The sequence below is a fragment of the Caretta caretta genome, chromosome 8 (assembly GCF_965140235.1).
Source record: "Caretta caretta isolate rCarCar2 chromosome 8, rCarCar1.hap1, whole genome shotgun sequence".
Classification (NCBI taxonomy): Eukaryota; Metazoa; Chordata; order Testudines; family Cheloniidae; genus Caretta; species Caretta caretta.
Genome location: NC_134213.1, coordinates 72,708,471 through 72,734,129, shown reverse-complemented (window position 1 = coordinate 72,734,129; position 25,659 = coordinate 72,708,471). Strand labels below are relative to the sequence as shown.

The 25,659-nt window shown below is 41.0% G+C and overlaps 1 protein-coding gene across 8 annotated transcripts in view; it reads right to left on the bottom strand.

Annotated features, from left to right (window-relative positions):
* The window catches only part of DPYD (dihydropyrimidine dehydrogenase), a 656,679-nt gene that overhangs the window by 250,574 nt on the left and 380,446 nt on the right, over nucleotides 1–25,659 (bottom strand). For all 8 annotated transcript variants that reach the window (XM_075131606.1, XM_075131602.1, XM_048859648.2 and 5 more), the window contains 3 exons: nucleotides 24,346–24,515; nucleotides 21,777–21,987; nucleotides 1,783–1,967 (listed from right to left, as the gene is read on the bottom strand). In XM_075131606.1, coding sequence (XP_074987707.1) covers nucleotides 1,783–1,967; nucleotides 21,777–21,987; nucleotides 24,346–24,515 — 566 coding nt within the window. The remainder of the gene's footprint in view (nucleotides 1–1,782; nucleotides 1,968–21,776; nucleotides 21,988–24,345; nucleotides 24,516–25,659) is intronic.

Below are 25,659 nucleotides of genomic sequence, written 5' to 3'. Positions count from 1 at the left end.
TGAGAAGCTGGAGAGGGAATAAGGAGAGAGGGAGGAGATACCCTCACGAAATAAATTGGTTAGTCTCTAAGGTGCCACAAGTACTCCTTTTCTTTTTGCGAATACAGACTAACACGGCTGTTCCTCTGAAAAGAGGGTCACAGAGTTGCCAAAACAAATGTACTCACACATCAAAGCGTAGAATGTTTAACACTAAGTATTTGGACGGGGTCTAAAAATACAGCTGACAAACACTGCTTCAGTATAAATGAGAAATATATGTACAGATAGCGAAAACGAGTTTTGAGCCATACAGTATTTTTATGAAGCTACAGCAGACTGAAACAATATGAAGCTTCACACACACACAGTGTCTCATAAGGGGTGGGGGGGGGGGGGGGGAAGGAATTGCACTGCTACTACCTCAGTTATTCAAATCCATTTTCTTTAGAAAATATTTTCTTTTCTGTTTGTTCCAAAGAATTCTTCGTACTACAAACATTTTTTTAGTGGCTGCCTTTCCACACAAAGGCCAAGGTCTCTGGTCTGCTATGGTCCCTCTGCACCTGATCTAAGACTATAGCTTGCTCACTATGCCTGTTTTTACATTAAACCAGGGGGAGAGAAGAACAGATCACAGCTCTCACTCTGTATCATCTCTACAGCATGCGAAGGGGAAATGCTTAGTCACCTGGTTGCTCAAGAGTTTAAACCCATTAAACCCCATTTCTTTGCACTGGTTTTCTCCATGAATTAGGTTTTGTATTTGCCTTGCTCCAGTAGCCCTATTATCAGATTTGTCAGAGCTGTACTGCAATCCCTTTTTTGTGTGTGTGCGCGCACACATGTTTTGTCAAGCATTGGTACACTTGCACTCTATAAATAATAGGATCTTCCCCATGCAATAAGAGTGACCATATTTAATTTATACCTTCTGTGCTGTTCAGAGGTTCTTTTTAATATTGATGGACTCCCCCCCCCACATTACCTAAATCATATTTCGGCATATATCGATTATTGTGGAAGAAGCCATAGCAGACCAGAGACCTTGGTGGAACTCTGAGTTGGAGAGAAGAATATTCTTAAGATTTACACATTTTTTAAAAAAATCTAATTTCAATGTACCAAAGCCATTTTTGTTACTATACATCTATAGTTTTAATTATCTAATCCAGAGGCTCTCAAACTGGGAAGCGGGCCCCCCAGGGGGGCACACAATGCATTTGGGGAGAGAGGGAGAGGGGCATGAGAAGCTTTAGGGGGGAAAATTACTGCGTACATCTGATTCCTCCCGACATATCAGGTCCTCAGATGGCGCTGTGCATTTTGACAGATTTCTGTTAAGCTTGAAAAGAATTATACAAAGCCGTTGCCATCTGTACATTAATCCATTTGCTATGACATGGTGTGCACATTTAATTGTAAGCATCAAACACAATCATAGTTTTGCATTTGCTCTTATTACAATGGATCACTGGCTCTGTTTGAATCAATGCTTTACTGTTTTTAATATTTAGTGAGCGCTGAATGTTGATTCTTTTTTTGTCAGTATATGTACTTGTGTGGCAGGAGGGGAAGGTGTAAACTATTACAGCCACAAAGAAGGGGGGCACAATAAAATAAGTTTGAGAATCACTGATCTAACAGATTTGCAATGCATGTGCTCAAAACCTACATATTTAATTCTAAAAATCCATGGCAATTATTTCAATAACCAGGAAAAAATCAAACCAATAAATGTGTGTGTGAAAACAAATATTAAGTTGCAGCTGGAAAGGAAAACTACTTTTAAAGACCACCCACCTGTATGTATCTATGCATATACCAGGAAGCTTGTTTTCCATCGTTCACTGATTCCACTGTAGTGTTAGCTAAACCTCCAATGTCACCACCAGCAAAAACCCATGGTTCACTGGTTTGCATGGTCTCTGGATCCACTTCAGGAAGACCCCATCTATTAAACTGGATAGGATTCATGGCTTCTTTTACTGTATTTAAGTGAAAGATAAAAAGGTACTAAGTAGATGATCTGGAGATGGTTTAACAGCATTACTAAGCAATTGTTGCTACAATCCACTGTATATAGACAATGATAAAAGTAAGAAATAAAACATTGTTTTAAAAGGTTGGCCACTTATGCTAGAAATGGGAACCATTGTTACAGTCTGTATCACTGTGTTTCTACTTTGACTTCCAGTAGAGTTAATCGAGAAGTGCATTTACTATGGCGATTCACATGCAAAGGTCCAATGCAGGGGTGGCCAACCTGTGGCTCTGGAGCCACATGTGGCTCTTCAGAAGTTAATATGCGGCTCCTTGTATAGGCACCGGCTCCAGGGCTGGAGTTACAGGTGTCAACTTTCCAGTGTGCTGGGGGGTGCTCACTGCTCAACCCCTGGCTCTGCCACAGGCCCTGCCCCCACTCCATCTCTTCTGGCCTCCTACTCTGAGCCTGAAATACCCTCGCCACCCTCCCCCCCCCCCAAGTTTCCTGTATCCCACAAAACAGCTGATTGGGAGGTGCGGGGAACTGCTGATCGGTGAGGCTGCTGGTGGGTTGGAGGCGCTGGGAGCAGGTGTGGGGGAGAGGAAGAGGATAGGCGGCTGCTGATGTATTACTGTGGCTCTTTGGCAATGTGCATTGGTAAATTCTGGCTCCTCAGGCTCAGGTTGGCCACTCCGATCCAATGTCTAGCATATGGAATGAATATGCAACAAGTGTCACAACAGAAACCATTTCTCATGTGTCTGCTAAGTTAGGTATTTGCAAGAGCTAACTGTACAGGAATATCATGCGGGAAAGAAAGAGGTGGTGTCAATTGCGCCAGAAGGAACAAACTGACTCTGATACGCTATTGATCACTTCCTGAGCACGAACTACAAATCCTGCACAGACTTTATATTGAGATTTACAAGCATACTCAGTGCTGGCTTTCCTCACCTACATCACTGGGAGTTTTACCATTCATATCAATGGACACAGAGTTAGGCTAATGTTCTGCACTTTTGAAAATCCTGCCCTAGTCACCATTGGTGAACAAGGGGCATTCTCACCTTCTTTTATCCTAGCATCATCCATTCATCCCATCCTCATTTGTCTATGCACTCATCCACATTGTATCCAAAATACCTTTCTACTTCCCAGCACAACAAACATATACACTTGGTAGTTTTCAAAGTTGTTGCCCTCCCAGCCTCTGACTCATGTCCCCTTGATCCAGACACAGCAGTGAAATGATGACAGACATATGGATGGATTTTAAGTGGCAGGCTGCAACTTTTATTAAACAAACACAGGGGAGGGGCCCTACTCATCCATCACCCAGAGCTTCCTATACCAGGCATATAATTGGTTCCAGTGTGGGGGTTACAGGGCTCTTACCATATAACCCATAACTTGGGGTAGACTCTCCTCAGCCTACCCTCCAGGACTCAGCTTGCTCTGAGTCCTACCATCCTTCCCCTGCACCCCCCCTCCTTAAGAGAGACAGAGGGGTGGGGACTTCAGCCCATGAGGGCCAAAAGGTCTGACCTGACTTTGGCCCACAAGCTCTCATAAGCCCAAAGCCCATCACCACCATCCCAGTATTTTACTTCTGGGAACCATTCATTTTATCCTTTTAACCACATTGGAAACTGGCCACAAGTTGCAAAACATTAACAACTCAACCAAGTACCTCAGTTAAGTACTAGGTGAATTCCTGCTTAACCCACTAGGTCTTGAAGGTGCTTCAAGGAAGGTGAAAAACACCCTGGTTCTCTGCCAATTGGCCCGTAGGAGAAAAAATTCATTCCTGACCCTCAAACAGGTGATCGCGGCATTTGTCAGGATGCATTCTCAGAGTGAATAGTGTGGGGCTGCTGAAATGGAGCTGAAAGAGGATCCACAGGGCTCTCACCCCAGGTTAAATTCTGGGAGCTAGGGAATGCTGGCGAATCAGCACCCCTCTCCCCTACTGTCCAATCAATGCCAGAGACTCCAAGGGGTGGGGAGGAGCTACCTGGTAACCCTCAGCAAGTGTCTCCCTTCCTTCTTGCTGAGGCTGTCCCCTTTCACCATCAGGCCCCTCATGTTCCCCCACCTGTTGAGGCAGATGAATGGCATTTTTGAAGTTTAGAACTGAAAGAATGATTTTCCACATCTGTTCTTGTAACAGTTTCTTCAGATCTTCAATATTTATACACAGCAATGATCAAGAGAGTCTTCCCTCACAACAGACATGACCGTCTGCCATTTTTAGAAAGTTAATTATTTGGCAATGATTGTAGAAAATTTTGAGACAAAACCTTTTTCCACCTGAAAAAGATGTTTAATTTAAACTGAAACTTCCCTGGGGAATATGATGATTTTGACAAAATTTTGCTTCTGAATTTTTTTTAATAAAAAAAGCAATTCAACAGGGTTAAGAAACCTTCTCTCAACATTTTCAGAATAAAATGTTTCACTTTTTCATTTCAGAATGAGTTTTTGGATTGAATTTTTTTTTATTTTTTATAAATATAAACATTTTAAAAATAGCAAGTCAAAATCAAAATGAAATGTTTCATTGACTCCAAACAATTTTTTTCGGGAATTTTGTTGTGTGGGAACTTTTTGAAATTCATTTCAGTTCCAAGCAAGCTAGATTTCGAAACTGCAGGATCTCCCACATTACTCTAGGAATTTTTAGCATGCTGTTCTGTTTAATCTTTCTATTTTAGACACCGTTATCAAAGTGTCATCTGAAACCTCCCAATCTTTTTTTCCCACAATCTTTAATGTATTTATTTTCACAATGCCCCTTTGAGGTGCAATTATACCCATTTTACAAATGGGGAATGAGGAACAAAGAGATGTGGCCTAGGTCACACTGGAAGTTCGTGGTGGAAGAGCAAACTGAATCCTGGTTTCCCAAGATCCTGGCTAGAACTCTAGACACTGGACTACCGTTCCTTCTCAGCCTATAAATCTCCATCCACTCTTCTTTTTATTTTAGGAATACTAAAAGCAGGAAAAGCAGGAATACTATCACAAAAAATCTCCAAAAAACACCCACAGCGTGGTATCATTGACTGACCACCTGCTTTGGGAGAAGAGGTCAGGAAAAAGTATGTGTGTGTGCGCGTGCATGTGTGCATGAATTATATGCCTGGAGACGACTGAAAAATAAAAAAATTAAAATAGGAGTGTTACAATGTTAACTACAGAATGGGAAGCTCAAGTGCCTGATTCACCACGATGTTAGTCCAGTTTTATGCCATCGCAATTTCAGTTGAGTTACACTGACGGAAATCTGGAGTAATGCAAGGGTGAATCAGACCCCGCAAAGTGTAAATTACATGGGAAGAAATATATGCTGTTAAAACACAAAGCAACTATTTTCTCCTCTTTTCCTATGGAACATTATTGCAGAAAAGATATCCTTAGTTCTCTTATTTGTTACACACACAGAGCAGATGGACAGATTGTACATAAAACAGAAGCTGAAATGCACAGAACACCACACTACTTTTTGTACTGCATGGAACAGTACAAATGGGACATGAATACAAATAACGAAACTTAAGGTCATCCCACCGCCATCTATTAAAAGTCATCTTTCTCAATACAAAACAATTTTTAACTGTGTATTATTTTCCTACTTTAACTTTTAAATTAGCTTCTTTATAAATAGAAAGACATTTTAATTTATAATGAAAAAATATTTTCGAATAAATACTTGTAGCAAATCTTGAAGCCATGTATCAAAATGAGTTATTTTTATATAGCTTTAACTATATTGTGACACCTAAGTTTCTGCAATAAAATGCAGTTTAAAACTGCAGTGTTCCTCAGGGACATATCACTAGCAGATGCAGATTGCCAAGGTCAATTAAACTGATGTAGCTGTGCTGTCATATATGTAAAAGAGAAACCTGCTAGCATATGACAAGAATATTTCTCAGTATTTATAGAAAAATGTCAAATATGTGTTGTGTTTTTACTTGAGATGGGCCTAAGTGTGTGTATTTTGGGTTGGCAAAACCTCAGTCAGGTTTTATCTTTGCAAAGTCAAAACCAAAACCACCTGTAGTTTTAGGTTTGGATTTAGAGATTTAGCAATATGTTGGAATACACATTTTTCTCTGCTCATTTGCAACGTTGCCAATTTACATAATCCCCTTCCTCACTTAAAAAATTCTTACCCTTCACCTAGAACTATAATGGGGTAAAATAAAACAGCATGCAGCCGCACAGGCTGAACATTATGAATCTACCTAGTATAGAGGAGCAGTTGGACCACATACTGTATGCTATTAACGGCCTGCATTGCCAAAACATGCATAGGTCCATGCAGTAAGCCAAGCACAGGCATTACCAAAGTACATGTAGAAGCACACTGTTAGCCATCTTCTAACACTGCTAAGACACAGACATACGGGAGTCTGCCACCAGCACTAATATATGAGAGCAAACTCTTAGTATTGCCCAGAGGTGAAAGTAAGCCGGTACGGTATACCAGTAAGAGGCGGTGCGCTGTACTGGGACCGACTTTCCCAAACGGCAATTTAAAGCCCTGCGGTAGCGGCGGCGGGGCTCTGGAGGGGATTTAAAGGGCCAGGGCAGTAGTGGCTGCCGGAGCCCGGAGCCCTTTAAATCCCTACCTGAGCCCTGCTGCCCGAGCCCTGGGGTAGCAGTGGTGGGGCTCTGGCCGGCATTTAAAGGGCCCCTGGGCTCCAGCCACCGCTACCGCCCCAGCCCTTTAAATCCTCCCCAGAGCCCTGCTGCCGAAGCCCTAGGGTAGCGGCGGCAGGGCTCCGGAGGGGATTTAAAGGGCTGGGGCGGTAGCAGCGGCTGGAGCTCCGGGGCCCTTTAAATCCCCGATGGAGCCTGGCTGCCGCTACCCCAGGGCTCGGGCTGCAGGGCTCAGGCGGGGATTTAAAGGGCTCGGGGCTCTGGCAGCTGCTACCACAGAGGAACCCCAGGCCCTATAAAGTTCTGCCAGAGCCCTGAGCCCCAGGGTAGCGGTGGCAGCCGGGAGTCCCCAGAGCACCTCAGTGATTTAAAGGGCCAGGGCTCTGTGGCAGTGGCAGCAGCTGGAGCCCTGGGCCCTTTAAATCACCCCCGAGCTCCAGGGCTCCCAGCCGCCTCTGCAGCTGGTAGCTCAGGGGTGATTTAAAGGGCCCGGGGCTCCCAGCCGCCACTACTGCAGCTGGAGCCCTGGGCCCTTTAAATCAAGATTTAAAGGGCCCAGGGATTTAAGGCCCCGCCTCTTCCGGTTGAGGCCACACCCCCTGCTCAGGACTCCGGCATACCGGTAAGTCCTCTAACTTACTTTCACCCCTGGTATTGCGCAAATATACGTTCAAGCACACAGCAAACCTACAGCCCTTCTTTCATATCCCCTCCCAACTTCCTTTCCAGGCCCCAGACCATGCCCACCCCTTCCAGAAGCATACACTCTCTGGGGATATGGAGATAATTGGGAGCAGGTGGGATTTCTGCTGGACGGGAAAACAGGTGTAGAGTATCTCTTTGTGTGAGAGCGGAGTACATTCAGAGTCAAAATACTATACTGGGAAAGAAAGATACAAGCACAATATACTCGGTCACATATTTCTTTTCACTCTTCAAATACCTAGGACCCAGATCCAAAGTGCTTTTCGCAACCAAGTTAGATCCAAAATCAAAGGCAGCAGTTTGGATTCAGTATTCCACACTGTAACACACTCTCAAAACTAAATGAAAATGGTACCAGTTTGGGCCTTTATCTATGTATAAAGCAATAAAATAGAGTAACCGCTTCTGGTGCTGAAACTTGACACAGTATTTCACTTTGAAAAATAGCTGCTAAACATGCAAAATAATTGCTTTTCATAGTATTCTTTGTAAACATTAGTGTCCTAGCTTATTATTCAAAGTTTAAAGACTTACTGATTGCAAAAAATACATTTGTGGTTGAATTTGGCAAAAAAACCCAAAACTAAACTAAAGCCTGGACACTCCTAGTAGCTGAAAACAAAAATATCTGAGAAGGTTTTATTTAAAAATATTTAAACAATCACAATATCACACCAAACATAACCTTCAGACTGAGGCATTTTCTTCAACTTTGAAAAGGAAGTTTCATAAGGAAAATGCAAAAAGATCCTTAACTATAGTGGTATTACTGGGAATACTTCAGTAACATTTATGCAGCAATACATTAGCTTTCATTTAATATCTCAAACTGACTATGGTTCTGGAAAGTATTTGATCATTAGGCCTGTGACCAGAGCTTTCTGGAGAACGGAAGGCTGTGTTGTCTACCGGGAGCTAAGATATGGGATGTGGACCTGGGGCTGAAGAAGATCCTAATCCTAAGCAGGAAAGAATCCACTAATTGTCCTTCATTTGGGAACAAATAATACTGTTAAAGTCTCACTGGGACACATCAAGAAAGACTATGTCAGGCCGGGGAATATACCTAAAAAAAAGGAGGCTCAGGTGATCTTCAGTGGGATTCTACATGTCTCTAGAGGAGGAGAGTGAAGGTAAAACAAGATTATGATGATCAATAGATGGCTGAGGCAATGGTGCTATAAGGAGGCTTTGGGATGTTCAACCACTGGGAGGCATTCACAGACAATGGACTGTTTTTACGGGATGGGCTCCATCTGAGTAGGGAGGGTAATGGGCTTCTGGAATGGAGGTTGGCACAACTGCTTACATGAATTTTAAACTTGGAATTTGGGGGAGATGGTTGGGAGATGCTCATGAAATTTCCATGCCTGATTCCGATATTGAGTGGAAGGAAAGTCAAATAGAAGAGAATACAGGAAAGGCAAAAGGAACAACAGAGAGTAGGAGAATGCACAACAAGGGGAAATATAGTGCCAAAACTAATTACAGTAACCGTCAAGTAGGCAATACTGGCAGTAAAATTACTAATCTGGTGAGGAATTAAAAACATTGGTAAATGTTAATTGGGATAAAATACAAGAGACAATGGATCATACTAAAAGATGAACTATCAGGCTAGAGAGAGGTTACTAGTGGAGCTCCTCAGGGATCAGTCTTGAGTCCAGTCTTATTTAACATTTTCATTAATGATATTGGCACAAAAAGTGGGAGTGTGCTGATTAAATTTGTGGATGACACGAAGTTGGGAGGTATTGCCTATATGGTGGAGCACTGGCATATCATATGAGAATATTTGGACAACCAGAGGATGCATCAGGCAAAGTATTTCCAGTAGAGAGAGAGAGAAGTATTACTACTATTGTACAAGGTACTGGTGAGACCCCCATCTAGAATACTGTGTGCAGTTCTGGTCTCCTGTAACAGGGTAGGCACACACCTCTCACAAGCGCCCCCCTTTGGCCAATTGCATCCTTGCAATCTCTCAGTTTGGAACGGGGTTGCACCTGCTTCTCACAAGCACCCCCTTCTGTTTGGGTGTGAGCCTGCTGTTTCTTAGTTCTGGGTTGGAACTGGGTGGCACTCACCTCTCACAAGTGTCTCCTCCCCCCCCATCCTCCAGCCGATGGTTTGTTCTGCGGGTCTTCAGTGACTCAATCCTCTGCCTGAGTCACACTGTCTGTGGGTTGAACAAACAAACAAAACCCTTCCAGGGTATACAGTCTTTACTTCCTGCAAAGGCTTTCTCCCTGGAGACACTGCCCTCCTGTAACAATCCATCGCGGTACCTTCAATTGGTATGTCCTTTTCGGCAGCCCTCCCTGGGCTTAGTCTTTAACTAGATCAGCGGGGCCCATCACAGTACCCTCGCCTGGTCTGGCTAGGTTCTGGGCTTTTACATTGCTAAGTTCCTTCAGCCAGCCAGGAGCTCCTTCTTATCTCCCCCCATCTTCAGCAGCCCTCCCCGGGCTCAGTCTTGTCCACACTGTTGCTTTTCCAGCCATCCAGGCACCCGGTCCTCCCTCTTCCAGCTCCAAGCAACAAATGACTGTCTCTGCTGCTCCTTTTTTATATGGCTCTCCTGGCCCAACTGGTTGTTCCAGCAGCCCCTCTGATTAGCTGCTTCCCATGCAGCCACTCTAGGCCACCTGGAGGACTTCTCCTCTGCTCTTTTCTGGAGCAAGGTGAGACAGGGCTGCGAGGCATTCATCAGGGGGCCTCCGGACCTTGTCCACCCCATAACATCTCCCATGTTTAAGAAAGATGAATTCAAACTGGAACAGGTGCAGAGAAGGGCTAGTAGAATTATAAGAGGAATGGAGAACCTACCTTAAGAGGGGAAACTTTAGGAGCTTGGCTTGTTTAGCATAACAAAACAAAGGCTGAAGGGAGATATTATTGCTCTCTATAAATACATCAGAGGGGTAAACACCAGGGATGGAGAAGAATTATTTAAAGAGTTCCCAGAAGTTACCTACTACAGGACAGGCCTAACAAAGAAAATAACAGAACGCCACTAGCGGTCACCTTCAGCCCCCAACTAAAACCCCTCCAACGCATTATTAAGGATCTACAACCTATCCTAAAGGATGACCCAACACTCTCACAAGTCTTGGGAGACAGCCCAGTCCTTGCCTACAGACAGCCCCGCAACCTGAAGCAAATACTCACCAACAACCACATACCACACAACAGAACCACTAACCCAGGAACTTATCCTTGCAACAAAGCCCGTTGCCAATTGTGCCCACATATCTATTCAGGGGACACCATCACAGGGCCTAATAACATCAGCCACACTATCAGAGGCTCGTTCACCTGCACATCCACCAATGTGATATATGCCATCATGTGCCAGCAATGCCCCTCTGCCATGTACATTGGTCAAACTGGACAGTCTCTACGTAAAAGAATAAATGGACACAAATCAGATGTCAAGAATTATAACATTCATAAACCAGTCGGAGAACACTTCAATCTCTCTGGTCACGCAATCACAGACATGAAGGTCGCTATCTTAAAACAAAAAAACTTCAAATCCAGACTCCAGCGAGAAACTGCTGAATTGGAATTCATTTGCAAATTGGATACTATTAATTTAGGCTTAAATAGAGACTGGGAGTGGCTAAGTCATTATGCAAGGTAGCCTGTTTCCTCTTGTTTTTTCCTACCCCCCCCCAGATGTTCTGGTTTAACTTGGATTTAAACTTGGAGAGTGGTCAGTTTAGATGAGCTATTACCAGCAGGAGAGTGAGTTTGTGTGTGTATGGGGGTGGGGGGGATGTGAGAAAACCTGGATTTATGCAGGAAATAGCCCGACTTGATTATGTAAAGAGTTGTCACTTTGGATGGGCTAGCACCAGCAGGAGAGTGAATTTGTGTGGGGGGGTGGAGGGTGAGAAAACCTGGATTTGTGCTGGAAATGGCCCACCTGATGATCACTTTAGATAAGCTATTACCAGCAGGACAGTGGGGTGGGAGGAGGTATTGTTTCATGATCTCTGTGTGTATATAAAGTCTGCTGCAGTTTCCACGGTATACATCTGATGAAGTGAGCTGTAGCTCACGAAAGCTCATGCTCAAATAAATTGGTTAGTCTCTAAGGTGCTACAAGTACTCCTTTTCTTTTTGCGAATACAGACTAACACGGCTGTTACTCTGAAACCTTAAATTAATAGTCATTGCTGGCCCAAGAACAAATGAACATAAACTGGCCATCAACAAGTTTAGGCTTGAAATTAGACATTTCTAACTACCAGAGGAATGAAGTTCTGGAACAGCTTTCCAAGAGGAGTAGTGAGGGGAAAATTCTAACTTGTTTCAAGACTGAGTTTGATAAATTTATGGGCATAGGGATATGATGAGGTTGCCTACAATGACATATGTCCCGGCTGCGACTCTTATTTGCAACTATCTCCAACACTCAGAGATGTGACACTAGATGGGGCAGGCTCTGAGTCACTACAGAGAATTCTTTCCCAGGGGTTGGCTGATAGGTTTCACCCACATGCTCAGGGTCTAACTGCTTGCCATATTTAGGGTTGGGAAGGAATTCCCTCCCTACCCCCGGTCAGATTGGCAGAAAGGGATAGCTCAGTGGTTTGAGCATTGGCCTGCTAAACCCAGGGTTGTGAGTTCAATCCTTGAAGAGGCTATTTAGGGATCTGGGGCAAAAATTGGGGATTGGTCCTGCTTTGAGCAGGGGGTTGGACTAGATGACCTCCTGAGGTCCTTTCCAGCCCTGAGATTCTATGATTCTATGAGATCCTTGGGGGTTTCACCCTCCTCTGCTGTGTGGGTCACAGGTCAATTGCCAGTTTGAGCTAGAGTATATGGTGGATTTTCTGCAACTTGAAGTCTTAAATCAAGATTTGAGGACTTCAGTAAGTCAGCCAAAGATTATGGGCCTAGTACAGGAGTGAGTGGGTGAGGTTCAGGGGCCTGCAATGTGCAGGAGGTCAGACTAGATGATCATGATGTTCCCTTCTGGCCTTACAGTACATAAGTTATTGCCTGAAGCCAGCCCATCTCAGCATATAAGGGCCTGTGTGCTTATTTTAAGTAATTCTATCCTGCCAACCTAAATTCCGCTCATTGGGTTCATCTGGATGTTATCAATGTTCTTTCCCTGTCCTAAATCTTTGTATATTTTGACGTGTGATATTGATAATTTGTGTTTTAATGGTTAAAAAGCTGTAACCTTTTGAATCCCAACATCTAATTATCATCTGTTCCTCTTTTTACTGAAGAAAAAAACCTGCTAAGCCTTTCAAAATGGATGAGATTTGAAGTGGAAACCATTCAGAAACTGAGGACCAGCAGCCAGAGGTGAAAGTAAGCCGGTCCCGTCCGGCCCTTCAGTGGCCGGAGCCCCAGGTCCTTTAAATCACCTCCCGAGCCCTTTAAATCGCCTCCCAGTCACTGCGGGGAGCCCTGGGCCCTTTAAATCACTGTCCGAGCCCTGCCGCCACTACCCCAGGGCTCAGGCAGTTGGGCTTGGATGGCGCTTTAAAGGGCGGGGCTCCCCCGCAGCGGCAGGAGCCCCGGGCTCTTTAAAGTGCCGCCAGAGCCCTGCCACCGCTACTCCGGGGCTCCGGCAGCCAGGCTCGGGCAGCGATTTAAAGGGCCCGGAGCTCCGCTGCCGTGGTGATGGCTGGAGCCCCGGGCCCTTTAAATCACACCCCTGAGCCCTGGGGCTCCCAGCCACCTCTGCAGCTGGGAGCTCTGGGGGTGATTTAAAGGCCCCACCTCTTCCGGTTGAGGCCACACCCTCATTCAGGACTCCAGCGCACCAGTAAGTCCTTTAAGTTACTTTCACCCCGGCCAGCAGCCAAGTGGGAATCTGGCTGTGAAATGTTGGATCCCACCTACAGTTAGTGGGTATACTTAGGTAACTTGTTATTAGACAAGGAGTTTTATCTAATATAGAAGCATAAAGCCCGAGGTTGCATCTTTACGTTTGTTTTCTGTGTAACTTGTATCTGTTGGCTCTCTCTTACTTTTTCATCTTTGAATCTGTGGGTTTTTCTATTAAATGAACCTTTTGTTCATTTTTATCCCAAGCAGGTCTCTAGTGCAAACTGTGTGGAGGGTGTGCACCAAAGTAAGCTGGTATTTAGGGGAATGGTTTCACATTTTGGAGGGCGATGAACCAGAGGGGAAAAGTCTAGTACTTGAGAACTCAAGGAGGACATATTTGGGGAAACTTGGGACTGGAAAGGCTGTTGGTGTCACCCTGCAAGGAGTAATTAGGCTGGTGGAAGCCAGTAAGTCTTTGTGATTGTGGGCAGGCTACTGGGTGTCAGGGATCTGAGCCATAGCAGCACAATATTAAGGCATCCCAAGGTTACAGGGCAGGGGGTGACAGAACACCCTGATCTGTGTGATCCCCAAATCATCACAAAGAACTTAAGTCTTCACAGACTGAGGTGCCCTTCATGAGGACCCTCATTACCCCCCTCCCCCCAGAGAGGGAGGGTGAGAGGATTCAGAAGCAGGCTGAATACTTGGAGGCAGGCTGAATGACCCAATACAGGCTATTTGCCATAGGGGCGCTTTAACACTGAACTGGACCCAAATAAAATGTTTCGGTTTTTGTTTGTGGTTTACCCTCTCCCATTAAAATTTAAGAAGTTGTGGCCTTTCACTTTAAAATCCATCCCTGTGTCTGTGTTTCATTCTTCTGAAAATTCTGATCAAATATATGTATATAATTGAAAGGGATCCTTCTGGATGAAAGACAGCATACAACTGAATTATTCTATTGTCATCAAGTGACACTATCACAAACACCACAAAGGGAAAGCATCTAATGTGTAGTCCACATTTGTTGTATTCATAGTGCAAATAAACACAAATGGAAAGGCAGCAGCAAACTATACCACTTGCAAAAACAATATTATTAAAAAAGATTACTGAAAAAATATTTTAATTAACAAAACAAATTGAATGGAAAAGATTCCTCAAATAAAGCTTTAAAAGTGAGTCTGTGTGTATTTGACTGCCATGACTAATTATGTTGCCATGTAATGTGTGTTCAATTTGAGCTTATTTAAATAGCAGAAATACTCATTAGCTGCAGTATATCTGTGAAGCTTCAGTAAACAGTTTAATGGTTTTTATGTTTAACCATTTCCATAATTCCTGTAATTTTGGCTTTAGACACTCATTAATGTTATTTTTGATATCCATTTTACAGACTTCTTTACTGTGAAAGGGCATCAAGTACTTTAGTACAATCTGAAAATACAGTAACTCACTTAATCATATGTGTAAAAATATAGCTACCTTACATGTAAAAAGTCTGATTCACTGCCAATACAATCCACATTGTAAGCTGCAGAAGCAATGGTACAAGCACATTCCACCGACCATCCCTGGCCAATTCTGGGCTGCCCTGACCTGCATCAGCTTCCCAAAGCAGGCAAGGCAGGTGAGGCTAGGTCCACACATGCTGGGAAATGTGCCTATTTGTTCTCTAAGCAGCCCCACCAGCAAAGCTCCTATGGAAGCCTGGCTGTAAAATTAATGGCAGCAATTCTGCTATTGTCCCTCTACCAGTGCAGATGTTCTGCAGGTGAAAGGGTGTACAACTTGTCATTACACAAACAATATCAATAGCCGAACTCCTATCAATTTAAATGGGACTAGTATTTGAACCCTTTGTAAATTGTGATATTACTCTGCCCACAGTGTACATTTCTGTAGATAGAAGACTTTACTCTCCAAGACTGCAAATCTGTCATCTTTCCTAAGCACTGTCATCTTTCCTAAGCACTAAATTATTTTTAAAAAATACACTCCGAAAGTTGGCAACTTTTCTGCCTCTGAAATATACGACTGCCTGTCTAGAAAACATCAGTTAGGAACCTGGACAAAGGCCTCGCAATAACAATCATTTAGAAATTGTAAAACTGTAAATATGAAGATCTCACAAACCAATATGTAAACTGTATTTTGCAAATGTTCTATCTAATATTGCTGTTATATCACATACTGTTCTCTCTGTCACCCTGATTGCTTAATGTACCCTTTTAAAATGGCATGGAATTGAAGATGAAACTATTTCTTTTCCCTTTTAAAAATAATTTGTATGCTACATCCCCACTCATGCAAGTTACCACTTTATAAAACCAAAAAAAACCCCAAAACAAAATCAGGTGCAGATCCTAGATCCTGCCAATAAAGTTTATGGAATTTATGTTTGTTTAGGAAAAAATGAAACACAAAATTGGATACTTTTGCATATTTAAAACAAGAAAAAAACAAAAAAGAGGGAAATATTTTCCATATGCGGCCTATATTCTATATAAATGAAGAACATAACATGTGCAATCTTAGAGACCGATGTCAAACTTAAGGTTTATAATACTGTCCCAGAGTAAGAACATATGTGATACCAACTACTAGTGAAAGCTGGCATATAATAAGTAAAAGCTCAGAATAGTTATTCATAAGGGAGAAAAACCTGTTCTTGGTCAGTTATCAGGGAAAGAAAAAACAATTATAGAACATGTTGTGCTTTATAGGCATTGTCTATGGCAACCTTTAGTAATGCTATGCTGGCCTGGGGTGACCAGACAGCAAATGTGAAAAATCAGGATGAGGGTGGAGGGTAATAGGAGCCTATATAAAAAAAAGGCTATAAAATCGGGACATCTGGTCACCCTATGCTAGACTCAAAATAGTTTAGTAACTGCTATCTGTCCTACCCTCTTTTAAACAATCCCAAAGAAACAGGAGGCAAAATCTGCATGAAAATTCTCCATATTATCATGCTGTCCCCCATCATTGTTTCACTGGAATGAAAAGCAATGTGCCTGTAGGGCAAATACAAATCCACTTCATACATTTGGAACAAATTTATACCACTGAAGTCAGTGGAGTGATGCCAGGGGTTATTTTGGCTCCCTGTGCTTAGGTAAACACGCTTTGTCTACTGAAGTTCTGAAACATGATGACTACACAAAAATAAAAAGTAAAAGCAAGACAACTGAAAGTTATGATTATCTGCTAATTTGCATCATTGTGCCAAGGTATACAATTCCAGCAAATATGCTACACAAGATTTTGATAGCTAATAGCTAATTATAACAAAGGATTTATATTTTTATTTTTTGCTGTTTTCAAGGCTGATTCCCCACTCTAGCACTTCGAGTGCAGAAGGTGGAGGCCCGCAAGGATTCTAAAAATTAATACTAGCCACTCCAGGCTTGTATTAAACTCCCAAGGTTACAGCTTCTCTCTGACCTTGGATGGGTAGATGCTGCTACCACCCAATTGCAAAAAACCCCTTTTGACCCAGGAAGGCCACTTGGGAATACCTCACTGTGGGGTACCCTCAAGCCCTTTCACCCCCACCTCTGGGGAAGAGCTGAGAAAGAAAACAAAGGAAATCAGCTGTTGCCACCAGCTAATTAAACAACATATGCACAAAACTCCAAACCTGTTCTTAAAAAAGGTAACTTTTATTAAAAACAAAAAGAAAGGAAATACATCTGGAACTTTTTTTTTTAATCTAGCAAAAAGCCTATTACAAAATTAAGCATCAAAATTGCTTTCTTGTGGTCCATCTTAAAGGTTACAAGCAAAACAAAAGCACCTGGGGTTAGCACAGAGGAGTCCACAAGCCATAAAGAAAAAAAAGAGAGAAACCCTAATCGCGTCTTCCTAGACATTCTCTGATCTACTTACTTATCTGGGCGTTTTCAAATAAGTAGTTTCTAGGTATGATTTGATGGTTTTTCATACCTGGCTTAAAGCTTCTTACAGCATAGTCCCAGCCCTGTCCCTGCTCTCTGGGAGAACAACCACAAACAGATAAAAGTTTTCAATTTTAAAAAGTTCTAGCCTTCCCATCGCTCTTTTGTCCAGGTGCCCACTTAATTCCTTTTACCTATGCATGCAGTCAGACTTTTTAACCCTTTATAGGCAAAGCAAGTAGAGAACAGCTACTAAGAGGGATTTTATAGTTAACTGGCTGGCTGGGTGGGTGTCCATAAAAGGAAGCTACCCCCCTCCTTCATTTATCACAGCTGTGTATATACTAGAATACTTACTTTTCTGCATTTATGTTTGGACCTTTGTAGTATTTCTTTTAATTTGTTAAAGAAGATAAAGAACATACATTTCTTACCAAGAAATTGTGGGAGTAGCTCCTTTCTACTCCTGCCTGCTAAACAGAATTTTGAATGAAACTAGCATTGTCAATGGCATCTCCTGTATTAGCTCTGGACTACATATGTGGCAAAAGTTCTATTTTCTCTTCATAATTTTTTCATGGAAAAACCATCCTGTCCTCCCCCCACCCCACTAAATAGGGGGAAATCTGAAGCAGCAAACTGGTGCTGTCCCTTCTCTTTCAAGAAAACAATTGTTGTGTAAGGCCTGGGCCTTAAAATCAACTGGTCTTCTATTTAGTAGCATACAGGGAATTATATGCAGCACCATTAAGAGATACATTTTAATACAAGGAATTATGTTCTTATTTATTGGGTAAACTGCAATTTGGAATGGTTCCAGAGGATACTCCTGTAACTCACTCACACATTTTAGGCTCCAAAATGGCAAAACAGGAAAGCAGGGAGAGTCAGTGAAAGTGCAAAGCTCCCCTGAGGCTGTTTATTTTATTCAGGCCCAATCATAAACTTGTTTCCTGGCCCCAATGTGCTGCTCAGTGGAAATGCAGACTGTGCCTGCACAAAAACTTCCTTTCACCAAAACAAACAAGCAAGAAAACATCACAGACCAGTATTTCTCCGCTTCAAGAATCTAGTATAAACAACAACCTGATTTTTAACTGCTTTTCACCAGTGGTGCTTAGGTTTTTAACACAGTTCTATATGGCAACTGTCCAGCTCTCTCAGCCAGCTTCCCAAGCATAGGATGGACTGCAGTTCTCCTAAGGTTTTGTGAAAAAATTAAAAATATATTTCTCTGAGCCCAAAGGGCAAATAAAGTAAAAACCAGAATGCTTGAAAATGTAATAGCATTGTATTTTAAGAAAACTTCAAACAGCAAATACCTCCCTATGAGCATGAGGAAACTGAGCTGTAAAATTACTAGTTCATCTGCAAGAGCGAGAAACATCATGATGACAATAATGGACTGACAGAGCCTTTCCATCCTAAGTTCCATTCCTATTCAGGGCAGCAGATAACCATATGCTTAAGTCCCAGTGAGCTAAACTTTAAGCATGTGCTTCAGTCCTGTCTTGAGAGAATGACTTTCTGAATCAGGGCTTAAATCCTGTTTTCATTTATTTTTAAACTTCTGATGTGCCAAGGATTTAAGTTCTCAATGAGCATGAGTATATTTGAATTGCTTCAAGACTGCTGGTTAACGAAGAGGTGTAAAGAATTGAAAATGACGTATCCACAAAAGATAGTAATTTATTTTCATAGTTTATTTATTTTTAACTTTTCCAGTATGTGAGAGAAATTTCTGCACTCAGCTTATATACCAGGAGCAGTATCCACAGACATATCATGTGAAACTGAGGTATGTTGCCCATCCAAAGGAAAAGGACTCATTCTGCAATCTACCTGAATTATGATTTTGTTCCTATCAGACTACAGCATGTTGCTACACAGAACTCAAATGGGTAATTTAACAGGCAAATGGGCATTAGGTTCCCCATCTTTTGAAAGGGTTATAGTTAGTGGTAGTGTAATTCACTGGTAAGCATGTGTTATCGGTCCCCCTCTGGGCAAATCCACAAAGGATATGATTTGTTATAGTCATCAGCTATAGAGCTTAGGTTCAAGCTGTAGCAGCTCATGCTTTTAGGTTTGGATGTCCCTTGTTCAAAACCTCAGTGTCAGCCAAAATGACAAACTGTCACATTAGGCCCCATCAGCCCATCAAGTTAAAGCTGAAGCAAGATTGAGTGTGGGAATACCTATACACAAGTAGAGTAACCTTTTAGCCTGGCACCCAAGAACCAACACAATTTGCCACTGACACAGGCAATGTGTTTTATTTACCCCAAAAGATTTGAGAAAACCTTCCCAAAGACCTTCTAAATAGCAAGAATTGATGAGGGTTTTGAAATGGCTTTTTGAAAATATTCTCTAATTAAAGTCAATTCCATCAAGACAGTGGCTCATGACTCCATTAAAAATTCAAACCCTAGCTTTTCTTTGTACTTCCTTGGTGAGATTGATCACTAGACCATAAGCAATACACATATTAAATTCTTTATATGACAACATATCACCAAGTGGAAGGGTAGTCCCCACTCACAAAAAGTCATCAGAGTCCCACGTGCTTCTTATTTACTCCTTTGACCATTAGATAACTGCACTACATAAGGTTGCACAGAATGAGTATCACTGTGAGTACGACGGATGCAATTACCTTGTAGATAACAGCACATCTTGAATTAAATTATCAAAAATCATTGGTTACGTACCCAATAATTGAACACCTGTAAATTAAATTTACAGATACCTCAAAGGAATGGCTTTGCTCCCTTTCTTTTATTGTAGTAGAGAATCTAAAATCCCCCTGTGATAATACGTTGGATTAAAAATTGTAAACATTGTTCCTTAGTATCAATATTATTGAATGGGAAGTATTGGATATCTGATTTGTGTTACAGGACAGCTCTACTGACATCTGTCAGCAACATTCTGGAATTCTTAAAATGTTCTTATAGCTCCTCTCCATTACCTAACGTTTTGTCCTTATATGAAGCTGCAAGGCAACAAGATATATTGCTAGACTCAGCTTGGATGGTTTTGGATTTACAACTTGTCTGTGATTAAGAAGGTACAGAAGTCTTTGCCATGTTATGAGGTTTTGAGCTGTATTTTGCACTGTCTAAGAGAACCAAAGTCTCTGTGGCCAGTGTGATGCTACAAGGATTTCCAAAACTTTTTTTGGCCTTATCCTCTGAAGCACTTTAAAGTAGCAAATGGGAAGGAGTACATAGTATGAGTCTGGTCCGTTTCTGTATCAGAGCATCCATGCCCAAAATTTCAGGATGACATGACATTGAGTAATTTCCTGGTATTACTATACATGGAGGAGGTATACAGGTCCATCTCTGGGACTCCCACCATCTAGATCACGTTTATGAATACCCCCCAGTTTAGGCTCAATTAGTTGTGGTCCATCTCTCTTCTACTGAGTCAGCTGGCTTTGGTATTTAATATGCTTTTGATGTATGATGCTTTTAAGGAGCTTAGAATCTTTCAATCTGTTCAAAGAGAAGCCAAGCTTCTTCCATCAGTTTTCAGCTCCTGATTTTTCAGCCTCCAGTCCTTAAGGAGTGCATGTGTGAGACAGCTGGGATCCCTGTCCAGTCCTGAGCAATACAGAGGGCATCCATCCATCTATCCATCCCATCACAGCAGCCCCTAGTTCTTTTTAAGGAATGATTACAGTCAGAAAAAGAGAAAATAGCACCATACTACTGCAAATGTCTTTCAGTTATAGACGGGTATGCATTGTAACATTTGCATCTACATCTCATTTGTGAGGGGTGTTTGGATCTTGAGTTTTGGGTCAGACCCACCTGTAGTTATATCTGCTTAGTTTGCTAATGTCAAGATGAAGACTATAGAGCCTATATAGCTGTGGATAGGCAAGCTGTATTAATTTCTTCTTGCATTAAGAACAGAATTGCCCATTTATGTTCTGCTTCCACATTCCTTCTTTTTAAGTGATATATGAAGCATTCAGAACGCAGCTTGATTTTCAGACAACCTCTTGAATTTGCAATTATGGCACCTAGTGTATTTTAAATTTTCTCTTGCAGACTGAATTAATTTAATAAGGAAGTTACTTATATGGAATAAGTACCTAAATCTGTAAGATGTTGGGAGGAAAATAGGGGGAGTTGCAATGGCTAAGAACCATTTAAGATTAAGCCTTAAAATGGAATGCTGTAATGTCATTCACTAAAGGATCACTTTTCCAAAATTAACTTGGAAAGGTTGATGATCTGCAAATATCTCTTGGTTAGATACCACACTGAGTGGTGCCTTAGAATTACCAAAGACTGGATTTTGGATTGATCTCTTTTACTCTGTTATAATTTACGGACTATGTTGCACAATAATATTCTCACACATTCTAACACAGCACTCCATAACTTACACGCAAAGGTGTCTTCAAGTGATTAGTTATTTTGAGTACTCAACTTGAAATACCATAAAAGAGACAGATCACAAGGCAGGTGCTCAACACTTTCTAAAAACTCTTTAAAATGTCGCAAGTTGTGCAAACAAAAACAGAGGCATCCAGCCCAAATTACTTCTCAGTTTTGAACATTTAGACTTAAGAGCCCAATTCCACCTTCCCACAACCCATTTATCCAGTTGTAGTTGAGGACAAAATTTAGGAGAGGAAAGCCAAAGTTCCCAAACTGTAAATAGTAATAGTACTAAAGTAATAACAGGCTGTTATATAGCATATTACAGCTGAGCATTACCTTTAGGGTTACCTAAAACTGAACCAAAGGCACTGATCACCACATCTGTCTTCAAACGGACAATCTGATCCTCATCTTCAATCCAGTGTCCAGCTTCAACTTGCTCAGTTCGAACAAATTCCATAGCAATGATTCGTCCACCTTTCACAACAACCTTCTGAGGTGAGAGGAAAGGAAGAAATTCACACTTTTCTTCTTTTGCAAGTTCCATCTGTGGAAAAAGAAAAGTCATACAAAGATTATGATGTCTTCATAGAAAGATTTTGATTTATGAAGTTTGCATATATTCCATATCTAGCAAAATATATTGCCGTGTAGGGCTACGGTCTATTCTTGATACTTACTCCGAAGTCTCCAATGATATTGAATGGATCAGCATATCCACCAATGGCGAAGAGTATTAATTTTTCATATTTTCTCCTCTGTTACTCTGCATTTAGACTGGTGTGGTCCCTTTGATGTCAATGGAATTACCCTACATAACAAGGTATGCTGGTCTTTTAAGGACAGGTCTAGGTGAGCACAGACTCAGAACTGACTGCAGCCTAGATGGGGGGTAGGCCTGCACTGAATGCAAGGTACAAGTGGTTATAAATTGGGGGTGGGGGTAGGGTTTTATCAAAAACAAACTAAATTTTCCTCTGAAAAAATAATCTGTCCCCCGCTTATAGATATTAGCAACTGGAATTTTTGCTAAGTGTATGACCTTGAACTTTGCACAATTAAACTTCATCCCCTTTCTATTATTCCAATTTTCAAGGTCATCCAAATCTGCTTGTATGCTGTTCCAGTGCTTTGTGTCATCAGCGAATTGTATTAGCACACTCCCACTTTTTGTACCAAGGTCATAAACAAAAATATTAAATAAGATTCGCCCCAAGACTGATCCCTAAGGAACTCGGCTGTAACCTCCCTCCAGCCTGATAATTCACCTTTCAGGTTTACCAGCAGTAGTCTCCCCTTTAATCAGTTCCTTACCTATCATCTCTGGATTCTCATATTAATCACCAACTTCTCTAATTTAACTAATAATTTCCCATGTGGAACTATATCAAATGCTTTATTGAAATCCAGGTAGTTTAGAACTACTGCATTTGCTATGTCTAGAAAACTGATTAGGCTGGTCTGGCACGATCTACCTTTGTCAAATCTTGTTTTATTTTATACCAATTACCATTTACCTTTGTCTTTAATTACTACCTCTTTCAAAATTTGTTCTAAAGACCTTGCATACAATTGAGGTCCATTAATGAGCCTGTAGTTTCCTGCATCACTTTCCCCTCCCCCGCCTTTCTTAAATATAGACACTATACTTGAAATTCTCCAGTCAGGATTTGGCCCTACGTGATTATATGACAAATAATCTCTTTCATATCTGTGATATTCTACAGCATTTCAGCATCTGGCCGTGTTTGAAACCTCAATAATGGCTATGCTTGATTAGGGGCAATTTTTACTTTATTAATTTCTAATCTGTAGTGTGATTTAGTTAATAGGTATAATTACAGACTTTATGAATGACAACTTTAAAAAATACAAAGATTTGCACATACACTCACAAAGAGATCATGGGAGTCTGAATACTGATGAACTGAAAAACAGATCAGTACATGAATTACATTTTATCTCAATAAGCTTTATTTAATTTATTTATTTAAAGAATCCCCCACCCCAACTTGAGTGTTTGCTTTACGGCAAGGAAAACAGAATTAAATTATGCACATTGAGATATTACATTGCTTATTGTGTACCGTCATCCCCTATGTGTAACTATTAGGTCTCCAAAGATGTACACTTTCTCTTGAAAAGACAGGACCATTTTCATATAAATTCCATGACTGAGGTACATTACGTGTCTCATTAGTATAAATTATGCAACAATCCAAAGTATGTGCCACATAAATTATAACCAAATAAGACCACCAAAATCTAATAATTGAAGACAAATGAAAAAGGTTTCTTAATAAAAAATGTTTATCAAAATCAAGTTAAGTACAGAAATATATGCTGAATGCCATCGCTCACCAGCCTTTGATAGGCATTCAACACACAAAGAACCTTTTTACATGTCTTTATAAGTTCCTAGCAGTTGTCTGGATCACTGTGATTCATTAAGTATGTCCCAGAAGTGCAACTTTTTTGGGAAATCAGATTCCTGAAAAGTCACCAGTAACACTAGAATGGCCCACAATGATTCAGGTACACCTCATCATTTGATATCTCAGGTGCATATGTGTGTTTAAGCATTTCTAAATATTTTATAGTTTATAAACAAAGGACCAAAATTTGCCCTCAGATACGCAAGAGCAACTTTCATTGACTTCATGGAGAATTGCACAAGCATAACTGAGGGCATAATTTGACACAGACACAACATAAAATGAGCCTCAGAATTAGAATAAACATTTACAAATTTCAATTTCATTTTGATGAATTAAACCTTATGTTACAGTGTTTTAAGTACTTTGCACAAGTTGGGCCCTGTATAAATAACAACGATAATCATCGTTCCAGCTCATAAAATCAGTCTTGTTACGACTACAAAAACATTCTGATTGTTCAGTTTTACCTCCTCGGGGACAGCCCTGATATTAGTGAATCCCTTTCTGAAGACCACAAATACACGGCGAGCTCCACAGCGTAAAGCAGATGTCGCACAATCAAAAGCAGTGTCTCCTGCTCCAAGTACAATTACAGTTCCCTGTATCAATGGCAATGGAGAGTGACAGGCACACATTCCTGAATGATGAAAAGAAAACCCCATTTTCAAGAAGAGAACAATTTCTGCATGACAACTCAAAAGATACTTGTACTCAAAGCAGTGTAAAATTGCATCTTGCAGTTTCCGAGCATGGAGTGTCACTATCAAATTATTCTGCTTCATTGAAAGACAGTTTTATTCCCACTTTTAAGATATGCTCATATATGTAATTTCATAGTCAGTACCCTTAGCAGCAATGCCTGCCCATCATGGAGGGTTATAAACTACAATACATTTTTAAGAATGTAGGATCTGTCATACTGGATTCAATCAATTTGAGGTCATCACTCAAAAATTAAACTTTTGACTAATTTCATCAGATTCATTATTCTCCTAAGTAAAAACCATCTTTATAGTTTATAAAAAGTGGCACTCTGTATTTTTCTAACAGCTTTTGATTTGTTTATTGCTCCATCTGATAATTTAATAATATTGGTCTCTTAGCCATCAGAATTAAGTAACTTTTATAAAAGACTCTGAATATATCCTGATTATGGCATGGTTCTCATAAGCCATTCCCTATGGCAGCTGAACACAATGAGGTAAGATTATTATTCTTACAATAATTTCTAGGGGATCTTGTTCTGAACTAAGTGCTTAATCTATATTGGTTTTCTACAGACTTTATTTGCAAAAAGAAACAGAGAGAATTAGGACTTTCTAAGAATTCATTATCCAAGGTGCTCTATTTGATAATTCACTTATAAGAGATTCTTAAGTAAAACTAAAATGCATGTGCTCCATATATTGGATTGCACTTTAGCATCAGTTTAAATGTAACTAACTGCTGATTAGACAAATTACAGTAATTTTTAAAATTATAGCATAAATAATATAAAGCTATAATCTCAATGAGTTGGTGATAGTTTCATTCAGAAGAGTTTGTGTTGACCATATAATCAGTGCTCTGTAAGTCTGAACTTCGTGCTATACCAGTTGTGAATTTTCACAGCAAGGGTGCAGAAGCACAAATATCAATTTCTTTCAAGAAAATAATTCTTTAAATTTAAATTCACAAAAGAAAAACAAAGATATCCTGATCCACAAAACCCTCTCCACTTGGAAACGGTACCACATACTGCAAGACTCGGTCATTTTTCCATGTGGCTTTGGCTTGGGGCT